This window comes from Kogia breviceps, chromosome 19 (genome assembly GCF_026419965.1).
Source record: "Kogia breviceps isolate mKogBre1 chromosome 19, mKogBre1 haplotype 1, whole genome shotgun sequence".
NCBI classification, from domain to species: domain Eukaryota; kingdom Metazoa; phylum Chordata; class Mammalia; order Artiodactyla; family Physeteridae; genus Kogia; species Kogia breviceps.
The window spans coordinates 11,198,885-11,226,385 of record NC_081328.1 but is presented as its reverse complement, the minus strand read 5'-3'; the positions used below and the strand labels follow the sequence as shown (position 1 = coordinate 11,226,385).

Here is a 27,501-nt window from a genome sequence, read left to right as displayed (position 1 = left end):
AGGGATGGCCTCACAAATGAGGAGACGCTTAAGCTGAGCTCTGTTGCCGAGAAAGAGCCCGCTCTGTGAAGATCCAGGGGGACTGCATTACAGGCAGAAAGCACAGCTGATACAAAGGGCCTGTGGTAGGAATGAGTTTGCTTTGTTTGAGGAACACAAAAGTGAGCATAACTGGGGCACACTCAGTGAGACACAGAGTAGTAACTAGTGGCGGGGACGGAGGGGTCTGCAGGGCCAGGCCATGGTAAGGAATTTCGGTTTTACTCTAAGTGGGAACCACTGAGGGGTTCTGAGCAGCAGAATGAAAGGGTCCCTCTGGCTGCTGTGTGGAGAACGGAGCACAGGGAGTGAAGCAGGGAAGGACGCCACGCAGCGGTCCAGGAGAGAGGGGACAATGTCATGAACTGCTAGGAAGTACTTTGCAGGCAGAGCCAACAAAACCTTGTTGATGGGATGGCAGGGAAAGGAAAAAGAGGAATCAAGGATGACTCCTGGGTTTTTATCCTGAACAAATGGCACCCTTTGCTGAGATGGGAAGCCCGGGGAGGGGCAGGTGGGGAGAATGAAGGGTGGGTGGGAATGAGTCCTTTTTTTTTTTTTTTTTTTTGGCCTCCCCATGGGGTTTGAGGGATCTTAGTCCCCTGACCAGGGACTGAACCCACGCCCTCTGCAGTGAAAGCACTGAGTCCTAACCACTGGACCGCCAGGGAAGTCCCCTTTTTTGTTTTGTTTGGTTGGTTTTGACTTTGTGTGTGTGTGTGAGTCCATTTTTAGACATGGTAACTTTGCGATGCCTGTGTTGAATAAGCACCCGAGTCTGGAGCCTCGCGGAGAGCACAGGGCAGATTGGTGCCCCGCCAGATTATTTATAGCCATGGGACTAGATCACTCACTTAGGGATGGAGCACAGAAGCTCTGAAATTAATAACAGTAATAACAGCAGCCATCACTGAGCACCGTGCTAAATCCTTTGCATAGATGCTCTCAGTCCTCATAACTCTGTGAGGTGCACTGTTAGTCCCATTTATGGATAAGAAAATTGGGACTTGGAAATTCTGCCCAAGGGCACACCGTTAAGTGCAAGCTGAGGTTCAAACCCAGTTGAGCAGAGCCGGTGCCCTTAACCACTGCACTTACTCCCTCCCATCAGTGCCTGGTGTCTTCATGAGGTCACTCAGGGCAGGGCAACTGGGTGAAGCTGCCAGAAGGCAGAGCAGACCCCTACCGGAGCACAGCCGCCTGGCCCAGGGCGCCCACAGTGATATCGGCAAGGCCGTCGCCACTGAAATCTAAGCCACCTGCCACCGATGTGCCGAAGTACTGGAGTCCTGGGGCCGCCACTGAGGCTCTGATCCTCTGTGGATCGAGAAACACAAGGCGTCAGGGAGGGAAAGGGGTTTCCTTTTCGTTTAATTCAATCAGCAGATTAGCCTTTGTCCCCAGCCCAGGGAGCCCTCAGCTGAGGAACTGGACAGAAAGCGTCAAGGTCCTCCCAGGGAGGCGTGAAGCGGGCTGCGGCTTCGCAGGGAGCTAAGGAGAGCAGGGGATGGGGAAGGGTAGCGTCGTCCCAGGAAACAGCCAGCGGCCAGTGCAGTGGGCACAAGCAGTCCTCGTGTGGGGCTGAGGGGAGGGTGGCCCTGAACTACGTTTCAGAAACACCACTGAAGCGCAGGGTGGAAGACGGGGAAGCGGACGGAGCCAGGGCAGGGGCGGTGGGGACGGAGAGGAGGGGCTGGACTGGGGGAACAGTAGGGTCTTTCGGAGGCAGAGGCTGACAGGCTGAGCCGAGGTCTGCGATTAGCCCGGGTTTCTGCTGTGAGCAGTGGAGGGGTAGGGCCCAGAGGAGCAGCAGGTCTAGGGGAAGAGGGTGCTTTCAGCCGGGCACCCTGCGAGTGAGATGCTGGAGGCCATCCAGGTGAGGGGCTCAGGAGCAGCTGGACACACCGGACTGAAGCTTGGAGAGAAACTGCAGCTGGATGTGGGTGAAAGGGCCCGTAAAAGATGTAGCGTGGAAGTTGGCAATGGATTCCTGGGGGGTGAGAGCTAGGCTTGGGGTGGGGGGAGGGGTTGGGTGGGAGACAGGAGCCAGAGAAGGGACAGAGAGAGGAAAGAGGATCTGAGGCAGGTCCATGGTCAGGAATGCCAAAGAAGGAGGGAGTCACAGGTCAGGAAAGTACATGGATGTTGCCACAACCTCTAGCCCCACTGGGAGGGTCTGGGGCGAGAACCTCCAAGTGACTTGTGTCCTTCAACCCCCTGGGACCTGCCTGGCACTTAGGACTGGAGCTGGCTTGGGTCTCAGGCCATCATTTCTGGGGAAGGTCAGAGTCCCAGAGTAGAGGCAAGAGAGAGCCCTGCGGATCACCTGTGGCTGGTTGGTAGAGAGGTCGACCAGCTGGCTGGTAGAGCGTCCATTGTAGATGTACACGCTGCCGAAGCCTACGCCATCATCTGCCCCAAAGTCTTCCAGGGGGGCCCCGATGGCCACATCTATGAGCTGATCCTGACTGATATCCCCCACCGTCGCCATGGCAAAGCCAAATCGCGCATAAGTTAACCCGGGGTGCCCACTCAGCGTGCGTACCAAGGAGAAGGAACCATCCTGTAAGGCAGAGAGGCAGCTCAGCCCTCAAGACAGGGGTGCGGGGTGCCCACCCCACTGCCACCCCAGGAAGCATGCTCAAGGACTTGTTGATTCTGATTCTCCAGCAGGGAGGGAGTCTGTGGCTCAGAAGAGGCAAGAGGCCTTCCCAAGTTTGCACAGTGAGTGAGTGGTGAAGCTGGAGTCCCCCTGCCCTGCAGTCCAGGACCAAGAGCTGCACCCCTCTGCTCCCACGATTGGGGTACTGGACTGGCGATCAGGAGGCCTGGCGTCTCGCCTTGGCTCCACCACACACTTGCTCTATAAACTGGAGCAAGTCTCAACATCACTGAGCCTCAGCTTTCTCATCTGTAAAATGGGAGTAACAGCTACCTCCCACAGTGACTGTGAGAAACGAGTGAGATCACAGACAGGATGTGCTTTGTCAACCGTGCAGCTATTTGCGATGTCATCCTCCTCAACACGAGATGATGGGGTGGGGAAAGTAAGAAAGTGGGGGAGGGGACGGAGGGCAGCAGTCGCCCCACCAGGCTGCCGTCCACCCTGAGCTCCCCAGCACCGCCCTCTGGTGCAAGGCAGGGCCGGGCGCTCCCAGCCTCTGTCCCCTCGGCCCCAGGCTGAGAAGCCACAGCCTCAGCCAACTTGCCAAGATGGTGACTCTCCCACCTGCTTGTTCACACGGTACACATAGACTCTGCCCTCCTCGCCTTGAACGTGGTAAAACGGGGCGGCCACCAGCAACAGGTCTGTGGTCCCATCCATGTCGACGTCCACAGGGCACAGCTCAGAGCCAAAATAGGACCCCATCTACAGGCCAGAGGGAACGCAGCTCCAGGGCGTGCCAGGGAGGCGCGCCCCCACCGCCGGCCCCTCAGCCAAGCTAGACCTCTGCTCTTGCTCTTCCTGGGCCACCAAATGTGGCTCAGACCAGATCAATCTGTGCACCAGAGTAACACAGGGCACTGGGTGAACAGCCCGATCCCCCACGATGGGAGAAACCAGCTGGCGCTCAGACAGGCAGAGCCGGGACAGAGGCTCAATTCTGCCTGAGTTCTGCCCAGGGTGGGTCCCCAACCCACTGTGTGCCCTGGAGCCCACCCCTTTCGCTCTGGGACCTCCAGATCCCCATCTGTAATAACGGGGGCGGGGGTCCTTCTCCAGCAGTACCTGCTCGCCCTCCAGCACTGGTACAAAGTTGGTCTCTCTGCCCTCCTTCCGGAGCTCAAACACAGCCCCTTGCTGCTTGTGCCGTGGAGCCCCTGCCACATAGGAGAGGCCACAGGCCTTGTGCAGCACAGCCACCGAGTAACCTGGGGGCGGGATGGGGAACTGTGGTCAGGATCTCCCACCGGGCCACTCCTTTGGCCCCCCCGCACCTTCCCAGCCAGGACTTCGAAGTAGCTTGGGCAGGGAGGCAGAAATGGAGAGACTATCCTTTCTCATCCTTTTAAAATCATCAGCGGTGGCTCCACTTACCCATGCGGCTGTTCACACACGTGTCCCACCGCATAGATGGGATAGACACACATGAGCATACATACAGCTTCACTCAAAATACACGCCACACACATTCATCACCCACGTTCATCACAAATGCAGTGCATGAAGACTGAGAAGGGGTGAGGGGTCACCCGCCGCCATCACTAATGGAGAGGCCCTACCTCCCTAGGCAGCTGCCGGGCCCTGGCGCTTTGGTGCCAAGCAGGCCTAATTCTCAGCCTCAGGCTCCCTAAGTGGGGCCCGTCCCTCAGTCCACGTGACCGACCTGGGCCCTCCCCAGCTAGGAAGCCCACTGCAGCCTGTGTCCCTGTACAGGCCCCACCCACACCCAGGTAGCCTCCAGGCTCCGCCCTCACCCAGGTAGCTGTACTGCACAGCCTTGGCATCCACTGCCGTCTGGTTCAGGAAGCGGCCCTTGCGGCTGCTCATGTTGTAGAACAGCGCGCCCCCCGACCAATCGAAGGCCCCTACGGCACCGAGCAGCACCTGCCCCTGCAGGGGACAAAGGTTGGCGGCCATCTGAGTGGGAGGGACCCAGGGCCAGCCACGGTGGCCTTGGGTCTACCTGCCAGCACAGCAAACCTTGCAGGGGGGATGAGGGGCGTTCAGTGCACCCGGCCAGAGATGCAGGAGGAAGGCGAGAGGCAAACACTGGGTTCCTGCCTTGTACCCATGACCCTGTCAGGGCAGCTGTCCCTCCAGTACCAGCAACCCCCGGGGCAGAACTCCAACCCGGGGCCCAGATGTTGAGCATTTAAAAAAGTATGACTGGGCTTCCCTGGTGGCGCAGTGGTTGAGAGTCCGCCTGCCGATGCAGGGGACACAGGTTCGTGCCCCGGTCCAGGAGGATCCCATGTGCCGCGCAGCAGCTGGGCCCGTGAGCCATGGCCGCTGAGCCTGCGCGTCTGGAGCCTGTGCTCCTCAATGGGAGAGGCCTCAGCGGTGAGAGGCCCGCGTACCGGGAAAAAAAAAAAAAAAAAAAGTATGACTGAGGGATTTCCCTGGTGGCACAGTGGTTAAGAATCCACTTGCCAATGCAGGGGACACGGGTTCAAGCCCTGGTCCGGGAAGATCCCACATCCCGCAGAGCAACTAAGCCAGTGCGCCACAACTACTGAGCCTGTGCTCTAGAGCCTGTGAGCCCTCGTGCCACAATTACTGAAGCCTGGGTGCCTAGAGCCCGTGCTCCGCAAGAGAAGCCCCCACTCACCGCAACTAGAGAAAGCCCGCGTGCAGCAACGAAGACCCAACACAACCAAAAATAAATAAATTAAAATAAATTTAAAAAAATAAAAGTACAACTGAGCAAAACGGGGCTCACGTCCTCCAAGTCTGCACAGCCTGAGTCTGGCATCCAAGGCCCACCTGTGTCGAGTGACGTGCTAACTGCGCTTCCGCCACATGCAAGGACGGTGTCCTCACTGCCTGTATCCCTCCCCGTCTGTGGGGAACAGGGCCTCTGGTGGGGAGAAGTACCCGGCTTGGTAGGCAAGCCCACCCAGGCCTGGGTGTTACCAGTCTGTGTTAAGGAAGCTGCTTAATCCTTGAGTGCAGGACAAAATGACCTCCTGTTATAAACAGGGCCATTCTCTCCTCGACCTCAAAGGTCCAGGTTAGGGCGAGCACACAGAAGTGTTTTCCTTTTTCCTAAAATGGCTCTTTCGTGGGACTTCCCTGGCGGTCCAGTGGTTAAGACTTTGCCTTCCAATGCAGGGCGTGCGGGTTTGATCCCGGGTTGGGGAGCTAAGATCCCACATGCCTCAGGGCCAAAAAAACAAAGTATAAAACAGAAGCAATATTGCAACAAATTCAATAAAGACTTTTAAAATGCTTCACCTCAAAAAATCTCTACAAAAAAAAAAATCTTAAATTGGCTCCTTCAGAGGCCTCACCACAGGAGGGCACTGAGAGCCAGGGGACCCTGAGTCCCTGGGAGTCGCCGGGGCCCCTCCTCTGTGGAGAGCCTGCCTGGTGCTGAGTCGGCCACGTACCTCGTCCAGGATCTGGGCGCTGAACCCGACCTGTGCCAGCTGGTAGTGGAGGGCATCTCCGACCGTGCCTGGAAGCCAAGAAGCCCAGTGAGACTGCTGTGGGCAGAGGTGAAGGGAGAAACCAAGTCGGGGAAGGGTCCGGCTTGGCCTCCTCCCAGAGGGGAAGGATGTTCCGGTAGGATGGGTCGAGCATCAGGTTGGAGTAGAGATCTGGGTCCTGCTTTAGCAGCTACTGGCAGCATAGCTGGGAAGAGGGCCGTCCCCTCCCTCTTCCTGGGCCTCAGTTTCCTCACCTGGGAGCTCCTGGGAGCAGGAATCATGCCCCAGTCATCCTTCTTCCTCCAGCACCAGGAAGAGCTTCTCATCAGAGTGTCATGGAATTTGGGGGAGGTGAGGAAGGCTGGGGATATTGTTGCCTTTTTAGAGGTGGAACAGCTGAGGCTCAGAGAGGTGACAGGAATTGCCAGAGTGCCACATGGAGGGAGGACGGGAGTAGGGCTGGAGCGCGGGCCTCGGGCCCCCTGCTGAATGCCGAGGGGGCTGCCTCAGGGTGGCCAGGGACCTGGAGCCTCACCTTCCACGCTAATGATGCTCTGCTGCAGTTTGCTCAGCAGCCCATCCAGCGCTGAGTAGTTGGTCACCTTGAAGGCGTGGTCCTCATCGGGGTCCGAGGCGATCAGCTTCAGCTCGTTGTACGCCCTAGTTTTATTAAATGCATCTCCCACCTGCACAGAGGCCCTGGGTCAGTGGGCCAGCACCACGAGGGCTCTCGAGGCCCAGAGAGAGAGCTGAGCCCCTCCGTCTGGCCTTCAGGGCCCCCCCCATCACCTCCCTCCTTCTTTCCCTGCTCCCTGTCCTCCCACACACTCTACGCGTGTCTTCCTGGACACACCGGGCTCCTCACCCCTGTCCATGCTATTCTCTCTCCCTGCAGAGCTCTTCCTGCCTCCCCTGTGCCCTAGGGCAGCTACTCCTCTTTGTCCTCCAAGACTCAGCTCAGCACCCGCTCCTCCTGGAACCTTCCCTGACATCCCTCCTCTGGGCTCCCAGGGTGTCCACTGCTCTCGCATCACCGCTGGGGAGTGAGCTGTGACCACCACTGGGAAATGAGCCGTCTGCGGGGAAGACCCGCAGAGGGGTGGGGCAGTGTGGGGTGCATGGGACACGGGGGCTGAAAGAAGAGAAGTTGGTGAGTGTCTGTGACCGCAGCAGGGTTTGGGTAAGCTGCTTGCTGAAGCCCTTCTAGGAGCCCTGGCTCCTCCCCAGCCGAGGCTGTACAGGGTCACGAGGTGTCCCCCAGCTCCTGGTTCTTACCCCGATGGCAAAGCGCTCAACACCCTGCATCTTTGTGGAGTCGACGACAGTTGTGAGGTTGAGGGGGTCCCCGAATATGTCCCCGTCGGTGAGCACCACCATGACCTTGGATGCCTTTTCTCTGGAGCCACGGCTTGGTGTGAAGATGTTGTCTCTAAATCGGGGAGAGTAAAGGGAGAGAACTTTGCCAAAGCGGTGACTGAGCCCTGGGGAGATTTTACTCACTGACCTGTTTTAGAATTGAAGAGGATTAAGGAGCCCTCCTGGGAGAACAAAGGCCCAAAGAGGGGTGGTGATGTCCCTGGGTACACAGCTGCGCGGGCAGGGGTGAGGCCGCAACACGGGCGTTCTTACCCCTCACCTGCTCCCGACAGAAAGGTGCTGGACAACTAGAGAAAGCCCGCGCACAGCAACGAAGACCCAGTGCAGCCAAAAATAAGTAAATAAATAAATTTATTTTTAAAAAAAGAAAGAGAAAGGTGCTGGACAGCACTGGAGTCTATTCCTCGTGTGTATGTGTGGGAATAATAATGATATTTAAAACAGTGGCTAAGATTTACATAGAACTTAGATGCCAGGCACTCTGCTACGCACCGTACATATTTTAAGGCAAGTACTATTATTATTATTATTTATCATTATTACTGGCCATGCCTTGCAGCTTGCAGGAGCTTAGTTCCCCGACCTAGGATTGAACCCTGGCCTCATCAGTGAAAGCGCCAAGTCCTAACCACTGGACTACCAGGGAATTCCCTATTATTCTCATTTTAAAAGTGAGAAAATTGAGGCCTAATAGAGAGGTCAGGCAACTCGCCCAAGGTCTCACGAGTACAAACTGAAGCTGGGATCGAAGCCGGGGGCCTGCCCACTAAGCCCCTCTGATAGGCACTGTACCCTACTGCTGCTCGCAGGAGGCGTCTCTGGAAGAATTTTTGGTTTTTTTTTTTTTTTTTTTTTTTTTTTTGCGGTACGCGGGCCTCTCAATGTTGTGGCCTCTCCGGTTGCGGAGCACAGGCTCTGGACGCGCAGGCTCAGCGGCCATGGCTCACGGGCCCAGCCACTCCGCGGCATGTGGGATCTTCCCGGACCGGGGCACGAACCCGCGTCCCCTGCATTGTCAGGCGGACTCTCAACCACTGCGCCACCAGGGAAGCCCTGGAAGAATTTTTGGAGGACTGTCTCGGGGTGTCATCTATCAGCCAAGGCTGAGTTGGAAGACCCCACCGTGTCCCCTTTCAGCCAAGGAAGAGCCTGAACCCTGACCCTCTCCTCTACACAGTCTGTCCAGCCACCTCCTCCAGGTAGGATGCCTCCGAGCCTCTGGGCAGGGCCCTGGCCTGGCACTCAGTAGGTGCACAGGTAATTCTGTTGCCCCCACACTCACAGGACATGCTGCATGGCAGAGGCAGTCTTGGTGACGTTCCCCACTTGAGTGATGTTCTGGATTCTGGCGAGGGAGGCTGTAACGTCTTGGCTGTCCTGAAGGTCCAGCTCTGTCTGGATGACTTCCCCATATTGCACCAGGGCAAAGCTGCACTGCAGGGGAGGGGCCGAGAGGGAAGGAGTCTGGCAGAGTTGCCCAAGGCCACCCCCCTGCCCCTTAGGTGGCTCCGCCTGGAAGCAGTGGAAGAATCCACTCATTCCTCCTGGTCTCTGGGCAGGAGGAGATGCTCAGGCAGAGGGAAATCTCTCTAAGCCAGTGGGGGTGGAGGAAGGTGTGATAGTAATGGCTCCCAGTGAATCAGAGACTTCTCCTTGAGTCCATGTCCCTGTGCAGTCCCCCTCTTCCACACTGACTCCGGGATGGGCCAGGTGACTTGCTTTGGCCAATGGGACATCAGCAAATGTGATACAATCAGAGGTTTGGAAAGTGCTTGCCATGACAGAGTTGGGCTGGGCTGCTGGAGACACACGGTCCAGACAAGCGAGGGCATCTTAGGGTCCAGTCAAGCAACCAGACGTGTGCAGCTGCAGCAATAACTCGAGGCAAGACCAGCAAAAGAACCACCCAGCTGAGCCCAGACCGAACAGCCGACCCACAGAAGGAGAGCAGATCGCTGGTGGATGTTCTGAGGTGGTTTGTTCACAGCGGTAGATAACACACAAGCTGTGTGAGTCCAGCTCTTAGGGAAGCCCACCTCAAAGCACTTCTCGTAGATGTTCTTCATCATGTTGGAGATGAAGTCTTTGGCTCTCTGGAAGTCCGGGGGATCGATGCTTCCTGAGCCATCCAGGATGAAGGCGATCTCAGTGCCTGGGCCAAGACAGGGAACAGGTCAGGAGTGGGCTTGGCATCTGGGGCAAGAGTGAGGGCAACTCGTCATGCCCTGAAGGGCACCGACCCAGTTCAAGCCCTGCGGGCTCAGCTCAGGGAGGGCATCGGTGCTGCTCCCAAGAGTGAAGCCTTTGCCTCGGAGGCAGAGAGAGAGCCAGAACCTGCTCAGGCTCTGACTTGCTGCGTGAGTCACTCCCAGCACCCCCACTCTCCGGGCCTCGGTTTTCCCATCTGTGAGATGGAGAGAGACAGGGCTGGGACCGGCCAGGCCTGTAGAATCCAGCCACTGCTCTCCATCTCTTGGACCCAGGCACTCCTCACCCCTGGAGGTCCAGCCTAGGGAGTCAGCTCTGACAGCTCTGGGAGCAACCCAGATTGGCCTCTTCTCACCAGCTGCCTCCTCGTCCTCGTCCTCTGTCTCCTCCTCCTCCTCCACCTTCAAATCCCGCCGCTGCCTGGCTGTGTTCTCCGTGCTGCCTTTTTTGTTCCTGGAGCAGTCTCCAGCATCCACAGGGGCATCAGGGTCCAGTAATTTTTCTTTAAAAAGTACACATGGAAGAGCTCAGAGTCAGACGGTCTCCTCATTCACCTCCAGGTAAGCCTGCTCGTAGCTCTGCCCTGGTTCCTTCACATGGGGCCTAAGCCTGCCTTGCCCTCCCCGGGCCTCTGTGTCCCGCTGCATCTACCACGGGCTGGCGCCTCTTCTTGCAGACCCCGGGATACCCCTTCAGAGCCGTCCAACGAGGGTCCAGTCCTTACCAAGGTCGGAGAAGTAGACCTGGGCACGGGGACGGAGGTCAGGGGCCAGCAGGATGCAGTTGCCTGTGAGCTGTGAGCTGAGGCTCTGGGGCCACCGGGTCGGCACTTGAATGCAGATCTAGAGGAGGGGGAGAAAAGGAGGGGAAAGCCCGGGTCACCCCCAGCCCAGGCCCCCTTGTCGCAGCCACACCCCCACCCCCACGTCAGAGCCCAGTGGCTCAACCAGGCAGGGGGCGCAGGAACAGCTTGCTCGCCCCTCACCAGGGGTAGGAGCCGCTGCCACGGTCAGTGTGCTGGGTCACGCCGAGTGCCCAGCTCAGAGCCGGTGTCAGCCCTGGGGCTGCCGGGGACACAGCTGGCCTCAGCCCTGAGAACAACATGCCAGTCGGGACTGGTATCCACACGGTCAAGCACAGGGGCAGCGCCAGCTCCCCAAGGCCCTCCATCCTCCCTCGCCATGCACACTCACCAAAACACCATGGTGGTTCCGGACAACTGTCACTCCACGGTACCTCCCCTTTGGGATGGGGACATTCTCTGAAACAGTGAGGCCCAGGTAAGGAGGGAGGAACGCCGGGAGGCAACCCAGGAGCCAAGGTCAGAGGGCACAGGGCCATCTTGGTCAAAGCCCCATGAGGCAGAGCTGGCCACTCAGAGAATCCTCTAGAAGCTGGATGAGGGCCTTCAAGGACAGGCCTCTCTCCCAGGCTCATTCGGTGCCTCGTTCAACATAGGCCCCATGATGGCTGCTCTGTGCCCGGCCTGAGACAGATGGTGATAGGGTTCCAGAAAGACTGAGACCTGGCGCTGGTCCCCCTGGGCTGGCGGGCAGAGAAGCACCAGCTGGCAGGTGTGTGCAGCGCCAGGGAGCAACGGCCAGAGGCTGAGGGACTGGCCCTAGCATCCAAGGAACTCTCCCCTCGCAAAGTCCCGTCTCCGGGGAAGCCTACTGCCCCACACCCCCAGGGGCAGAAGTGTAGCTCCTTCCCCTCCCTCCCCACTGTGGGCCTCAGAAGACTTGCATTTTTGAGTCCCAGGGTCACTCAGTCACCCTGCTGGACCGTGTACCCTTCTGAGGCAGAGATGGAGGCTGTTCAACACAGCGCCTCCCACAGAGACCAGGACTCCACCTGACATGGCCCAGCGGTCGTCAGCAAAGTGCGCCTTCAGTTGGGCTGGGCAGGATGGGGAGAGTTTGGTCAACGAGCGAATTAGGTCCATTCCTTTGTTCATTCAAACGGCACTATTGAGCGCCTAATACATGGCAGACCCCGTGCTAGGCGCTAAGATGGCCACAGTTAGATTGCGGGGGCGGTGGCGGGGGGGGGAGGGTTGGGTTCCATCGAGGCGTGGTGAGTTGCAGTAGGTTGGGTGTTGGAATCGGGTGCAGTTGGGTTTGCATCTGTGGTGCTGCTCAGATGCGTGACCTTAGTCACAGTGGAAAGCGAAGGACTTCTCTGAACTGCAGCTTTCTCTTCTGTAAAATGGTGTGGCTTTGAGGATTAAGAGTCCGCCAACCACTTAGCAGAGTGTCAGGTGACTCAGTAAGCACTCCATCCATTTGAGGTTTCATTTTTGTTGTTAGGATTGGGTCCGGCAAGGTGGGTTGGGGGTTGGGGTTGGGTGGGGATGGGACTGGGCACCAGGATGGCAGGCTGGCTGTGGCTGGTGGTGGAGTCTAGGGTGGAGAGACCGGAATGCTTGGGCTGGATGAATGGGATTCCTAGAAAGGAGGTCCTGGGAGCATTCCCGGAAGCAGGGGCTGACTCACCTGCTGGCTGGCAATGGAGCTCATCCTGAATGAGGGAACACTGATACAGGGGCCCTGCCGTCCTGCTGGTTCTGGGGCTGGTTACCAGGAGCCTGAGCAGAAGAGGAGGCAGCAAAGTTGAGCTGGTCAGCGCTTCCCTTTTGCTCCCTGTCTGCCCAGACACAGTCCTTCCATTCCAGGCCCACAGACCCACAGGTTCCCCATGGGGAAAACTATGGAGAAGACCAGGCCTGGAAAGGCGGGCAGGCTCCCAGCCCAGGATGGTGGATCTGCATTACGAGGGAGGCATGGGCTCAACCTCTGCACAGCTCCAGACAGGAAACGGCTAAATGCACCCCCTCTCTGCCTGCTGGCCCACCCTGACAGAAATGGGGTGATACCGGTGGTAAACAAAGACTCGCTGCTCTTTGATGGCGGTGGGGGGAACCAGGAAGCCACCAGCAGCACAGTTGCTTCTGCTGGGGACAGTGCTGCCTTCCTGGTGGCTGCAAGGGCGCCTGCCCCGCCTGGCCCCAGTGACAGCACTTCCTAAGAAGAGCACACTTGTGCCCCTCTCCCAGGGGCAGGTCAGAACTGGAGGTTCTGGGCCCCTCAGCCTGGTTAAGGCAGCCTCAGGAGACGTGATTCCCAGTGGCAAACTCTGCCCCCTGCCCAGGGAGACAGCAGAGAGCCAGCGTCAGCCGGAACGTTCTCAGCGTGCGTGCTGCTCAGGGAGGATCAGGGCTGCCCCGAGACAGGGAGAGAGCTCCCCATCCTAGGAGCTGTGAGGAGAGGCTGCTGGGGAAGGGGCCCGAGGCTGAGCTTGGTAGCAGTGAACCAAGCCCAAGGTTTTATGCTGAGGGCGGTAGGAAGCCACAGAGGACTTTATAAAGGGGAAGCTTTATAAAGGGGATTAGACAGGTCAAGATGAGTTACAGTGGTTTGGGGGCCAGGAACAAGGTCATGTTTCCACTTCTTCCCCTCCCGTTACTTGACATTTTAAAAAAATTATGAAATATATCATTCACTTACCTCCATGGCTGACAGGATAATAATAAAATCGACAACACCTGTGTGTGTGCCCTCCCCAGCTTACCCCGCCCCGAGCTGACTTCCACCCCTGACAGGGCTCCCGTCAGGGTCAGCGGTGGTCCACACATGGCCAAATCCAAGGGACACCTTTCTGCCCTCATCTCCCTCAACCTCTCAACAGCCCGGGGCACGAGTAACCATCTCTCCCCTTGAGTCACTTTCTTTTTGATTCCCCTGACCTCTCTCACTACTCCTTCTCACACCCCTTTGCTTGCTCGCTCACTGTCTGACTTCTAAACGTCCCTGGTGTCCCTGTTTTCCTCGCCCACACGCTCTCCCTGGTGACTGATCCTCTCCAGTCCCCGGCTTCGATACACCTATCAATGCTGACATTCCCACCTTTATATCTGCAATGCCAGCATCCCTCTGCCAGAGGCCAGACCAGCTCAGCTCTCAAAAGCGGAATGACGCCCTGCCCTGCCCAGAGAAGTCCGCGTCCTAATCCCCAGAGCCCACGAAGCCGCTACTTTTTATGGCAAAAGGGACTTCGTAGATTCAGTTAAAGACCTTGTGTTGGGGAACTTATCCTGGATTATCTGGGTAGGCCCAATGTAATCACAGGGGTCCTTATGGACCCTTTAAAGGTGGAGGAAGGGGCCCCAAGCCAAGGAATGCAGGCAGCGCCTAGAACCTAAAGGAAGTGAGGAAACAGATCCTCCCCTCGAGGCTCTGGAAGGAACACAGCCCTGCTAATGCCTCGATTGCAGCTCAGTAAGACCCACTTTGGACATCTGACCTCCCAAACTGTAAGATAATAAGTTGTGCCGTTTTAAGCCACTAAGTGTGTGGTGACTTGTTACAGCAGCCCTAGGAAACTGATAAATAAACAACTGCCCATTGTCTAATAGGCATCTCAAACTTAGAATGTTCGAAACAGAACTACGGTCTGGTTCTCCCTTGCCTGAACTGAACCGTTCCATCTTCCCTGACACAGTACGTGGCACCACCAACCACTATGTTCTGAAGTCCAAAGCCTGGGGGCACCGTTGCTTCGTCTTCTCACTCATCCCCTTCATCAAATCCATCAGTAAACCCTGTTGGTTTTTCCTCCAAACTATATCTAGAGAACATCTCTTCTCTCTGTTTCCCCTGCTACCATCATCTTGCCTGGTGTGTCGTAATAGCCCCCTGTTATTTTTTCTGTTGTTTGTTTTTTTTTAATTTGCTCTTGGGACTTCCCTGGTGGTCCAGTGGGTAAGACTCCGAGCTCCCAACGCAGGGGGTCCGGGTTCGATCCCTGGCAGGGGAACTAGATCCCGCATGCGTGCCGCAACGAAGATCCCACGTGCCTCAGCTAAGACCCAGCACGGGCAAATAAGTAAATAATAAATAAATATTTTTTTTAATAAAATAAAAAATAAAATAAATTTACCCTTGTAAATTACACCATGTCACTCCCCTGTTTCAGCTGCCTACCATGCACTTAGGCAAAGAGTCCATACCCCTTGCTGCAGCCCACGGGGCCTTGCACGATCTAGCACCTCCCCACCGCTGAGACTCACCTCCTGCTCCTTTGCTCTCCAAGCTCTAGCCCCGCACTGGCTGGCTTCCGTTCCTAGGCTGCCCCCAGCTCTTTCCTGGCTTGGGCCCTCTGCCTTGCTGTGCCCCCCTCTCTCCCCATCCTGGCTCATTCTCATTCCTTGGCCTCGCTTAACTGTCACTTCCTCACAAATGCTTTCTGCAACCAGCCTCACCTCACAACCCAGTTACTCTGCTTTGCATTGTCCCATTTATTTCCTTCCCAGAACTTGTCCCCGCTGGAGAGCATCCTGTTTACTTGTTTACTGTTTATTATCTGTCTCTCTCCCTAGACTCTAAGTTCCCCAAGTAAACTTACAGTCTAGGGGGAGAGGAGCTTGGTAACAGTGAACCAAGTCCAAGTCCTCACAAGTTCCCCAAGTTCCCCTTGCCTCTCGTTTGCCATGTTATTTCCAGCACCTGGAACAGTGGCTGGCCCAGAGCAGGGGTTTGGTAAACATTTGTTCAATGACGACTGGACAACAGCCGAGGCAGCACATGAGGGGGCTAATCTGGGGCAAGGCTGAGGGGCAGAGGACCACGTGCAGCTGAGCTCTGTGGGCTTGCAGCTGAGCCCCTAAATTAGGTCACCTGCTCAACAACCTTGCCTCTTTCCCCAGACCCCTCCCAGCCTGAGCCTCAGCCCTGGGCCCAGCGCCTTATTCTCTGCTCCCCCGCAAAGGTGGGCTCAGAACTGGGATCCAACCTGACGACGTCTTGGTGGGGTAGGTGCAGGCCTGGAATAGCCTCAGCTCTCCTTCCTTCTTTTTTTTTTTTGCGGTACGCGGGCCTCTCACTGTTGTGGCCTCTCCCGTCGCGGAGCACAGGCTCCGGACGCGCAGGCTCAGCGGCCACGGCTCACGGGCCCAGCCGCTCCGCGGCATGTGGGATCCTCCCGGACCGGGGCACGAACCCGCGTCCCCTGCATTGGCAGGCGGATTCTCGACCGCTGCGCCACCAGGGAAGCCCTCCTTCCTTCTTTAGGCCTTGGCCCAAGCTGCTTCTTCCGCTTGCAATGCCTTTCAGCTCCTTTTCCTGCAGAACAATCTTCCCAAGTGCCAGCTCCTCAGGAAGCCTTCCCAAAAGAAGGAGCACCTTGCCCCCCTCCAAGCCCTCCAGGAAGCCCTCACCACTGGACACCTACGTTTATTGCTGGCTTTTGCTCCCACCTAGACTGTGAGTTCTGGAGAGACCACCATGTACAGCCGCACAGGCTGTGCACTGCAGAACCCACGGTTGCCGCCCATATCACAGTCACGCAATGCCGAGGGCCGGGGCCCCGTCTGAGCTGCCTCTGCCGCCACCCCTTTAACCACCTCCACCATGGTGGGTGGTCTCTTGATCTCCAGGTTTATCGACTGAGTGGCTGGCAAACTTAACTACAACTGAGCTCACCGTCAGCTGACAGCCCCAAGGGCACTATGACACCTGCGCTGAGTGCAGCCCATCTCCTGGCTTCACCCCCGGCTGTCACTCATCTCTGTCCTCAGAGTCTATTCCCGTACCGCCCGGGGGAAGGCCTTCGTTATATTCCACTCCACTCCACTGCAGCGGCCAAGTCCACGATGCTGCCGCCCCCGGCTGTTACAACTTACGGAGAAACAACATGAGGGAGAGAGAGGCACGTGTCATCCTTGCACGAGGAGCCCAGCCTGTTCCTCTGCGGCCGGGGCGGCCAGAAGCACGTTTCCTGCCTTGTGCAGCAGCCCGTGGTCTCAAGCTCCAAGGTTTGAGGCAGGAACCCAGCCCACCACATCCTTCCCCCCTGCACGTTCAAACCCGTGAGACCCTCTCTGCTTCAGCAGGTGTCCAGGGAGGTTTTCTTGGGCCCAGGTGGGCTCTTCCCCCCACCCCTGGGGGGCTCGGCACCTTCTGCTCTGGGTACTTCAAAGGCCCCTCCTCCACTGTGGCCTTTCAGCTTGGCTTTTTAAAAAACATATACATTTATTTATGTTATTTATTAATTTTTGGCTGCGCTGGGTCTTCGTTGCTGCACGTGGGTTTTCTCTAGTTGCGGCGAGTGGGGGGCCACTCCCCGCTGCGGTGTGCGGGCTTCTCGTTGCGGTGGCTTCTCTTGTTGCGGGGCACGGGCTCTAGGTGCGCACGCTTCAGTAGTTGCGGCACGCAGGCTCAGTAGTTGTGGCTCGCGGGCTCTAGAGCGCAGGCTCAGTAGTTGTGGCGCACGGGCTTAGTTGCTCCGAGGGCATGTGGGATCTTCCCGGACCAGGGCTCGAAAAGGTGTCCCCCGCGTTGGCAGGCGGATTCCCAACCAGTGCGCCACCAGGGAAGCCCTCGGCTTGGCTTCTGAGGGAGGGGGGCTAAAGTCTGTTGGGTCTGAAGCCGGAGTGGTGAGGGCCCTGCTGGGGTACTGGAGGGAGGGGGCTCGGCGGGAGACGGTCACAACGGGGCTGAAACCCGGCCTTGCCCTCGATGAGTGGGGGGCTGCAGAACGCTCATGCGTTGCACACTTTGGTAAAACTGAATGCTGACCCAGCGTAGAAGCCACGATCCAGCAATTCCACTGCTGGGCAGCCGGTGCCTGATGAAAAGAAGTGCATTCACCCAGTGAAAGCGAGTGCAGAGCTGCGCCGGGGGGTGGGGGGGTGGGAGCGGGGGTTAACTCTCGCCTGGGGTGTGCGTGGAAGGGAGCGCATGGCTGCAGGGGGCTTATGCGAGGCTGGTCCTGTTCTGCCTCTTGATCTGGACGCTGCTCACGTGGCTGGCTCACTTCGTGAACATTCGCTGAGTGGCACTCTGAGGGCGTGCAGTTTTCTGTGCGATAGGTGAGGCGGTAAAACTTTACCGAGACAAAACACAGCGATGCTCACCTTTAATCCTTCTTCCTGGAGCCAGCACATTCCTAACAGCCTTCTCACCGCCCTTCAAGCCTTTCAGGCTCCCCAAACCTTTGTGCCGGGTGACAAAGCACGGCCCACCTCCCCCATCCAATGTCTCATCACGCTCAGTTTCAGCTACTGACACCTTCCCAGCCCCCCACCTGGCTCAGGCTGGCTTCCAGACTTCTGACCAAGCAGCTCTCAGCCCCGACTCCCCCTCCCATGCCTCCTCACACTAATTCCTATTCAGCCCCTGAGTCCCAGTGTCGAGGTACATCCTTTGGCTGATGGACACACGTGCCTCTATGTCCCCAACGCAGCCTGGACGTCCCCACAGAGCATTCTTCACCCCTCCTGTCATCGACCAACTTGTCTGTTTCCCACAAGAGCCTGGGAGCTCCGCGAGGGCAGGGACTGTGTCTCCTTTAGTATCTTATCCCCCTAGCTTCGCCTGGCACTGAGTAGCTGCTCCATAAATACTGATGAATGAATGAATGAGTGAATGGGCCCTGCCCTCAGCACTTAACTCTAAGGGTCACCAGCCTCTTCACTGGACGGTGAGGAAATCAGGCATGGGGTCCGAGCCCGCTTGACTGGCGTGGCCACAGCCCAAGTCCAGGGCTATGGGGCTGCCTCGGGAGCCACCACGGCCCACCCATCTGCTACCAAACAGCTCCACTCAGCCAGGAGCCCTGAGTACCTCACCTGGCTCTGCCCCAAAGCTATCTGGACCCTGGGCTCATGGCTCAGGGGTGCCGGGTCTGAAGGAAACCCCTCACCGTGGACCAGAAGCAAAGCACAACAGCGGCAGGTGAGGGCTGGGGCAGGGAACCAGCCAGGGGCAGCTGGGCAGTGGCGCAAGCACAGCAAGAGCCCTGCCACGAACCAGGCAGGGAGAGGAAGGGCTGCTCTAGGGCAAGGGAGACTAAAGAGATACAGCCACGATACGCAACACAGGAACCTTGACGGAACCCTGGCTTCAGAATGAGCAGCTCTAAACGTCATCTTGGTGACAACAGGGGACGTGGGAGTGTGTGTCGTGACCCTTCACTGCAGAACTTCTCCTAAAACCAAAGACATGTCTCTAATCAGCACACCACCACACCTCTGTCCGACAGAATCTACATTGGATTTACTGGCTTATTGCCTATTTCCCCTCAGCATAAGGATTTGTGTCTGCTTTGCTCACCACTGTTCCCTCAGGGCCTGGCACACAGTAGGTGCTATGGTATAAATGCCTGCAGAGTGAACGGCCACGGTATAAATAATTCTGCAACTTGCCTTTTTCATTTTACAATGTGTTTAGAGACTGATCCGGTTCATAACCACTGCACTCAATTCGTTCATTTTACCTGCTTTCAGTGTCGCATTGGATGATTCACACCTTATGTCTTCCGTTTTTCCGACGATGCTTATTTCAAAACAACGTCACAGTCAATATCTCTAGGTGTGCCCCCAAAGTTCCCTAGGGTTGGTATCTGGGGGTGGAATCACCGAATCAAGGGCCGCCTGCATCCTCAGCTCTACCTGATACGGCAAAATGGTTCTCCCAGGTGGTTACACCAACTCACATTCCTACAAGTTCCTGTTTCACCACACCCTTACCAGCAGAACGCTATCAGACTTAAAACGTTTTACTTATCTCACAGGTGGGTACAGATGAGAAGTTTAAAATACCAAGTAATACGTATTGATCTTAAATTTGGCCAGAAATTGTTCCAAACACTTTATGTGCATGAACTCAAATACTCTTTGCAACAACCCCGTGAGGTAGGAAAATGCCACCCCCACTGCAGAGATGAGAAACTGAGGCTGGGGTTTGCGTGCCTTGCTATAAATACAGAGCGAAGCCATCACCGAACCACGAACCACGAGCCACGGCGACCAGAGGCACAGGCTCCTCGTAACCACCACGCCCACCTGCCTCATATTTTCCATTTAAAAGAAATATTTTCCGTCACTGTCCAAAATTTCTATGTTGAGCACGTTACTTTTGTAACAGACAAAAGAGCCCTGATAAACTTTATTTCAAAAGTTTTTTAGCCTCCCCTCCCCTATCCCCGGAGAGGGCCCGGGGCTGGGAGAGCGGGCCCTGACCTAACGGCCTCTCCCCTGCACACCCTTCTGAAAGAGGGCTCTCCCCAGGCTGGGGGGTGGGGTGCCGAGGCCTTGTCTGGGGGCCTTCTCAGGCTCCCCGAGGACTCCTCAGTCCTCACGCACCCCGCCCCGTGCACCAGGCCCCACTCACCAGGTCTGGTTGGTGCTGGAGTCCTGATGCAGAAGTGAGCTGAGCACGTAGGGGACGTCTCCCTTGGGAGTCACCCAGGTCCGGAGCATGTCCACGTTGAAGGTGGCCAGGGGAGCCAGGCCTGAAGAGAAAAGAACATCATTTAACAAAAGAGGCACCGTTATTCCATCACATCCTGCAGTGCCACTATCCCCGTTTTACAGATGAGGAAAGCAAGACTCACAAGGATTTTTTTTTTTTTTTTTGGATGCACCGCATGGCATGTAGGATCTTAGTTCACTGACCAGGGATCAAACCCATGCCCCATGCAGCGGAAGTGTGGAATCTTAACCACTGGACCACCAGGGGAGTCCCCCCACCACCAGGAATCTTTCTTCCATGGGAATAAGACTGGAATGCAGGCGTGTCTGACCCAGAGCCCCTGGTCCTCCCACTAAACCCAGCTGTGTTGGCACCAAGGCCCCCTCCTCCAGGAGGCCTTCCTTGGTTCTGTCCCAGAGCACTAGCTACCTTCTCACACCTCCCACTGTGCACTCCACGGAGCACATGCTCATCACCGTGTCATGTACCAAAGTTAAAATAGACCACGGGCCCCAGGGTGAGGGTCTGCATACATTCTGTCTACGTACCTGCCCATCAAGTGACCCAAGAGAAAACACGTCCTCAAAAATACCTCAGAAAAAGAATGTTTATAGCACCTTTATTTGTAACAGTCCCAAACTGGAAACAACCCAAATGTCCAGCAACTGGGGAATCGATAAACTGACATATTCAGACAATGGAGTACTACGCAGGAGTAAAAAGGAACGAACAATTGACACACACACACGATGGGTGACTCATGGACGTCATTATGCTCAGTGAAAGAAGTCTTACATAAAAGAGGATCTGCTGTACGATCCCATTTATATGATGTTCTAGAACCAGCGAAACTAATCTACAGCAAAAAAAAATACTGCCTGGGCTCATGCGGGATGGGGATTAACTGGGAAGGAGCCGAAAGGAGCTTCCTGGGTGATGGGAATGTCCTATATCTCTATAGGAGTTTGGATTCCAAAGGTGTGCATTGTCAAAAACACATCAAATGGTCCACTTAAAATCTGTGTGTTTCACTGTAGGTAAATTTTACCTAAAAAAAAAAAAAAAAGAACCATAAAGAAATATTGAACTCTAGTTGGTATGTATGATGAAATGTTTAGGGATGAAGTGTGCTGATGTCTGCAATTTACTCTGAAATGCATCAAAATATAAGACAGAAAATAAATATACATATAAGATGGCTTGATGGATGGATAGATGAATATATATGGATGGATGTTTATATATAGGTGGATATAAATAAACATATTTTTATATATGTCAATTACAATTGTCAACATTTTGTTATACTTGCACTATCACACACATATTTTACATATATGTAATATACAAAAATATATACATTGTAAAATCTAAGTGTTGTATGTGGTTGTCCACTGCACAGGTTTTTGAAATTTTCCGTACGTTTGAAATTCTTCACTAAAAATGTTTTGGGGAAAATTGATATAGACAGATTGTCCCCCAAAGAGGGTGCGCCAATTCATATTCCAACAACAGAATGGAAGGCCTATTTCCTCACAGCATCGCTTAACCGGACTGTGCGGACCTCCTCATCCTTGTTTTAAAAGAGTATCTCATCATTTTGCTCCCAAACTATTTTTTAGGGCTTCCCTGGTGGCTCAGTGGTTAAGAATCTGCCTGCCAATGCAGGGGACACGGGTTTGAGTCCTGGTCCGGGAAGATCCCACATGCCGCAGAGCAACTAAGCCCATGCGCCACAGCTACTGAGCCTGCGCTCTAGAGCCCGCGAGCCACAACTACTGAACCCGCATGCCACAACTACTGAAGCCCGCACGCGCCTAGAGCCCGTGCTCCGCAACAAGAGAAGCCACCGCAATGAGAAGCCTGCGCACCTCAAGGAAGAGCAGCCCCCGCTCGCCGCAACGAGAGAAAGCCCGCGCGCAGCAACAAAGACCCAACACACAGCCAAAAAAAAATTAATTAAATAAATTTTTTTAAAAAGCCCAGCTCTTTAAAAAAATTTTTTTTGAAAAAAAAAACCCATATTTTAAAAATTATGAGTAAAGTCAAGCCTCTTATTATAAGTTTGTTTCCTGCTTATTCATATACATTATCCATTTTTATGAGGTCTTTATTTCTTACTAATTTATAAGAGCTTTTTGTCCAAAAGAAATTGTTAATGTGTTAGAGACTGTTTCTCACTTAGCTTTTTGTTTGACTGGCTTATATTTTTCCCCACATCTACATTTATTATGTAGTCAAATTATTTTTCCTGTATGACTCAAGTTTTGTGCCACGCTTTCCCACTCAGAGATTATTTAATTCACTCATGTTCTCTTCGATATTTTCTGTTTCATTTCTTATGCTTGAGTCTTTGATTCATCTAGACTTTATTTTTGCATATATCCAGCTTTACTTTTTCTCCCCCCAAAATGAAACTGTCTCAACATTACTTCTCAAATAGCTCCTATTATCCCTGCAGATTTGAAATACCACCTTTATCATTCTCAGAATTCTCATGTGCGTTTTGGCGTCTTCAGGGACTCAGTTCTGCCCATTGACATTACTGTCTCCTGCTTGGACACATTCATTAGTCTTCTGACCTTTCTCTTCCAAGACTTCTCCCTCTGGGTACATCCTTTCCATACCAGTTGCCAGAAAGAATTTTTAAAAGCATGTTACTCCACTGCTTAAAATTCTAACTTCTTGGAAATTAAGCAATGTACTTCTAAGTAACCTAGGGCCAAAGACAAAATCATAATGGAAACTTTAAAATATTTTGAACTGAATGAGAATTAACATAGGACAAATTAAAACTTGTGTGATACAGTTAAAGCAGTGTTTAGAGGAAACGCAGAGCCTCAAATGCATATGCTAAAAAAAAGGCTGAAAACCAGTTATGTAATATTCCATCTCAAAAAGCTAAATGAATAGCAAATCAAGCCCAGAGAGAGTACAGGAAGAAATAAAGACATGAGCATATATCAGTGAAATAGAAAACTAACCTACAGTAGGGAAAATCAACAGAGCTAAAGTTTGGTTTTTAGAAAGAGTAATATAACTGATAAAACCCCCTAGCAACACTGATCAAGAAAAAAAAAAAAGCAAACACATAAATGACCAATATGAATGAAAAGAGGACATCAGAACAGAGCCTAAGACATTTATGAAATAATAAGAGGATAGTATATACAACTTTACGCCAGTAAGCTTGACAATTTAGGTGAAAAGGACAGATGCTTTGAAAAATAAATTTACCAAAACTGACAAAAGAAGTGAAATCTGAATGATCCCAAATTTTAAAAACGGAATCCATTAACTCCAGGCCCAGATGGCTTCACTGGTGAGCTCTCCCAAACACGTAAAGAAGAAATGCCAATCTTACATGAACTGTTCCAGAGAAGACAAAATAAGAGAACACTTTCCAACCATTCTGTGGGGCCAGCACGGCCTTGATATTAGCGCCTGACAAGAGCGACACACGAAAGGAACATTAGCGATCTCTCTCTTGAACGTAGATGCAAAACTCCTAAACAAAACATTAGCAAATCAAACCCACGGGTATATAAAAAGCATAATACCTTATAACCAAGTGGAGTTTATTTCAGGAATGCAAGAGTGGTGTGACGTTCGAAAAGAATCAATTTATTCATCACGTTAACAGAAAAAAGAGGAGGAAAAATATCATATGATCATTATGATAGATGCTGAAAAAGGTATTTGATAAAATACAATACTGATTTGTAATTTAAAAAATTCATAGCAAACTAGGAATAGAAGGGAATGTCTTTGATTAAGAATATCCATAAAAATCCTTCAGCAAACATCATTCTTTTTTTTTTTTAATTTTTATTTTTTTAAATTCTTGGCCACACCACGTGGCATGCAGGATCTTAGTTCCCCAACCAGGGATAGAACCCGCACCCCCTGCGGTGGAAGTGCAGAGTCTTAACCACTGGACCGCCAGGGTTATTTTATTTTTTAAATTTTATGCCACGCAGCTTGTGGGATCTCATGAACCTGAACAGGGATTGAACCTGTGCCCTCGGCAGTGAGCGAGCATGGAGTCCTAACCGACCACTGGACCACCAGGGAATTCCCAACATCATTATTATTGGTGAGTTATTGAAAGCTTTCCCCCTAAAATCAGAAATGAAACAGGGATGCTCACTCTTACCACCTCTATTCAACATTTTACTGGAGGTTTTCCAGCAGTAAGAAAAAAGAAAAAATACAGAGCACAAAGATTAAAAAGGAAAAAAAAAAAACTCATTATTTGCAGATGACATGATTAAATAGATTGAAAAATCCAACAGATCCACAAACATTGAGAATTAATAAGTGCCCTGAGCAAGGTCACAGGATACAGAGGCAAAATACAAAGAACCATTGTACTTCTACGCACCATCAATGATCAAACGAAGAATGAAAAAATTTTAAAGACGCCGTTAACAAAAGCCATAAAAAAATCAAATGTCTAAGAGTAACTGCAACTAGAGATGTGCAAAACCTCTACACTAAGAACCATTAAAAGATTGGGAGAGATTAAAGATCTAAAGTGAAGGAACAGATGATGTGCGTGAATTAGAAGAGTCCGTGTTATTGTCAGTTATCACTATATTGATCTATAGCTTCGATACAACCACAGTCAACATCCTAGCAAATTACTGGGGGGAGGGTCAGGTTAACGGGCCAATTTTAAAAATTTATATGAAAATGCCAAGGGCAAGAATAGTCAGGCACTCTTGAAGAAGAAAACAAAATTGGGGGACTTGTCATTTATCAAGATTATTATAAACTTATAGTTATTAAAACAGAATTATATTGGCACAAGGATAGAAAATAGATCAATGGGACAGAGAGTCCAGAAACATAGGGGCACCTGATTTATGACAAAGGTGACAGTGAGGAACAGTGGTGAAAGAATGCTCTTTTAAATAAATGGTGCTGGGTCACTTGGATATCAAATATCGAAAAAAAGAATTAATCTTGACTCTTCTCTCACATCATTCCTGATGAACTGAAGATTTAAATGTGGACTTAGACAGACCATATACCTAAATATGAAAATGAAACAATGAAGCTTTTAAGAGAAAACAAAGGACCTTGGGGTAGACGGATACTTTTTAAACAGGACACAAAAAACACTAGCTATAAAGGAAAGAATCGATAAGCTGAACTCCATTAAACTTAAGAACTTCTGTTGAACAAAAGACATCATTAAGAATGAAGAGGCAGGGCTTCCCTGGTGGCGCAGTGGTTGAGAATCCGCCTGCCGATGCAGGAGACACGGGTTCGTGCCCTGGTCCGGGAGGATCCCACATGCTGTGGAGCGGCTGGGCCCGTGAGCCATGGCCGCTGGGCCTGTCCGTCCGGAGCCTGTGCTCCACAACGGGAGAGGCCGCAGCAGTGAGAGGCCCGCATACCGCAAAAAAAAAAAAAAAAAAAAGAATGAAGAGGCAAGCCACAGGAGAGAGAGAAGATGTTTGCAATACAAATATCTGACAAAAGATTCATATCAGAATCTGTAAAGAGTTCCTACAGATCAATAAGAAAAAGGCATGTAAACCAACAGAAAAAGGACATTTCACAAAAGAGATTATCCAAATAGCCAGCAATCATATGAGAAGGCACCAACAGACTTCACAGAAAGGCAAACTGAGATCATCATGTGATACCACTACACAACCACCTGAATGGCTAAGATGAAAAAGAAAATACCAAGTGCTGACGATGATGTGGAGCTACGAGAACCCTCAAATACTGCCGGTGGGAATGTGAATTGGTACAATCACTTTAGCAAACCGTTTTGCAGTTATCAACTAAAGCTGAGCATAGGCATAACACATGACCCAGCAATCCTACCCTAAGGCAAAACCCCAATAGAAATGTGTTCATATATTCACAAAAAGACATGTACAAGAATTTTCATAGCCTCACTATGCATAACAACCCCAAACTGGAACAACCCAAATATCCATCAACAGTAGAAAAAATATGCTGTGGTATATTCACCAATGGAATACTCTACAGCAATGAAAATAATCAACCACAAGGTGGGTTGGATCTCATAAATACAGGAGCAAAACAGAACATACTGTATAATTCCATTTATACAAAGTTCAAAACAGGCAAACGAATCCATGGTATCAGAAGTCAGGAGAGTGGCTGCTCTTGGGGGTAAGGTAATAAGTGGAGGGGGCCATGGGAGGTACTTCTGGGATGCTGGTAACGTCCTCTGTTTCTTGAAATTGGTATCAGCACGTGGATTTGATTTAATCTGAAAATTCACTGATCTGAATTTGTCCATTTTTGCGTGTGTTGTCTTCAAAAAAGTTTACATTAAAAAATAATAGGGCTTCCCTGGTGGCACAGTGGTTGAGAATCCGCCTGCCGATGCAGGGGACACGGGTTCGTGCCCCGGTCTGGGAAGATCCCACATGCCGCAGAGCGGCTGGGCCCGTGAGCCATGGCCGCTGAGCCTGCGCGTCCGGAGCCTGTGCTCCGCAGTGGGAGAGGCCACAACAGTGAGAGGCCCACATACCGGGAAAAAAAAAAAAAATAAAATAAAATAATTGCGGGGAGAGGGGAGGGATAAATTAGGAGTTTGGGATTAACAGATACACACCACTATATATAAAATAGGTAAACAACAAGGATTTACTGTATAGCACAGGGAACTGTGCTCAATATCTTGTACTAACCTATAATGAAAAGAATATATATGTATATGTCTGTATATATAACGGGATCACTTTGCTGTGTGCCTGAAACTAGCACAGTATTGTAAATCAACTACAGTTCAGTAAACAAATAATAATTGCAAGTGTCTGAAGCACAATGAACACACAAAAATTCCAGGGGTTCATAATGATACTTGAAAGACAGAGAGAAAACAAAAACAAATCAAAACACTGCATTTTTCACCGTTGGAAGTCATGAGGGCATTATCCCCTTACTCTGAAAATTGACTATTAAAGGGAAAGCGTGAAGCAATTTTCTTGCCTTTCCTGTATGCGCTGCATTTTAGGGTCACCAAATGGTCCTAGCTGACGAGAAAAAGTTCTTTACAGAAGGATCGTTACTAATGAATGCGGAAGGAATAATAGAACCATAAAAACACAATTTTGCAAGTCATAATGAAATACAACAATTAATTCAGGCCACGATCATCAATGGATGAAACTACTTAGACGAAATTTTGATAGAGCACTTCACAATTAGGTTGACCCCCCCCCCAGCCCACTAGTTCAGCGCCGCTAAGACTGGGCCCCCCAGGCATGTGTGCCTCCTAGTATGAGGCCCTAGGAAGAATACTGGGGGCTCAAGACACTGCATTTCTAACAGCTCCCATGCGACGCCCAAGCTGCCAGACTTCAGGCCACACTGAGAGGCAACTCTCTAAAATAGGTCGGCAAAGGAAACAGAAAAAAGGGAGTGAGATAGATGCAGGACGTACGGCAAAATCCTCCTGATTGTCTAGAGGATGCTCGCCAAAAAAGTTAAACCTGAATTTAATGAAGGCATTAGCCCTAACTTCCAAGTTTCGGGTAAT

At 52.5% G+C, this 27,501-nt stretch overlaps 1 protein-coding gene across 1 annotated transcript in view; it reads right to left on the bottom strand.

The window, feature by feature from the left end:
- ITGAE (integrin subunit alpha E) overlaps positions 1-20,186 on the bottom strand; it is a 45,894-nt gene extending 25,708 nt beyond the window's left edge. Inside the window, exons 1-16 of the mRNA XM_067021497.1 lie at positions 20,171-20,186; positions 19,887-20,007; positions 12,213-12,304; positions 10,911-10,978; positions 10,442-10,559; positions 10,073-10,219; positions 9,546-9,661; positions 8,792-8,943; positions 7,408-7,561; positions 6,668-6,818; positions 6,094-6,161; positions 4,459-4,594; positions 3,770-3,912; positions 3,269-3,409; positions 2,366-2,602; positions 1,226-1,356 (exon numbers count right to left, since the gene is read on the bottom strand). Of these exons, the coding sequence (XP_066877598.1) occupies positions 1,226-1,356; positions 2,366-2,602; positions 3,269-3,409; positions 3,770-3,912; positions 4,459-4,594; positions 6,094-6,161; positions 6,668-6,818; positions 7,408-7,561; positions 8,792-8,943; positions 9,546-9,661; positions 10,073-10,219; positions 10,442-10,559; positions 10,911-10,978; positions 12,213-12,304; positions 19,887-20,007; positions 20,171-20,186 (1,991 nt within the window). The remainder of the gene's footprint in view (positions 1-1,225; positions 1,357-2,365; positions 2,603-3,268; positions 3,410-3,769; positions 3,913-4,458; positions 4,595-6,093; positions 6,162-6,667; positions 6,819-7,407; positions 7,562-8,791; positions 8,944-9,545; positions 9,662-10,072; positions 10,220-10,441; positions 10,560-10,910; positions 10,979-12,212; positions 12,305-19,886; positions 20,008-20,170) is intronic.
- Between the last annotated feature and the right edge of the window lie 7,315 nt (positions 20,187-27,501).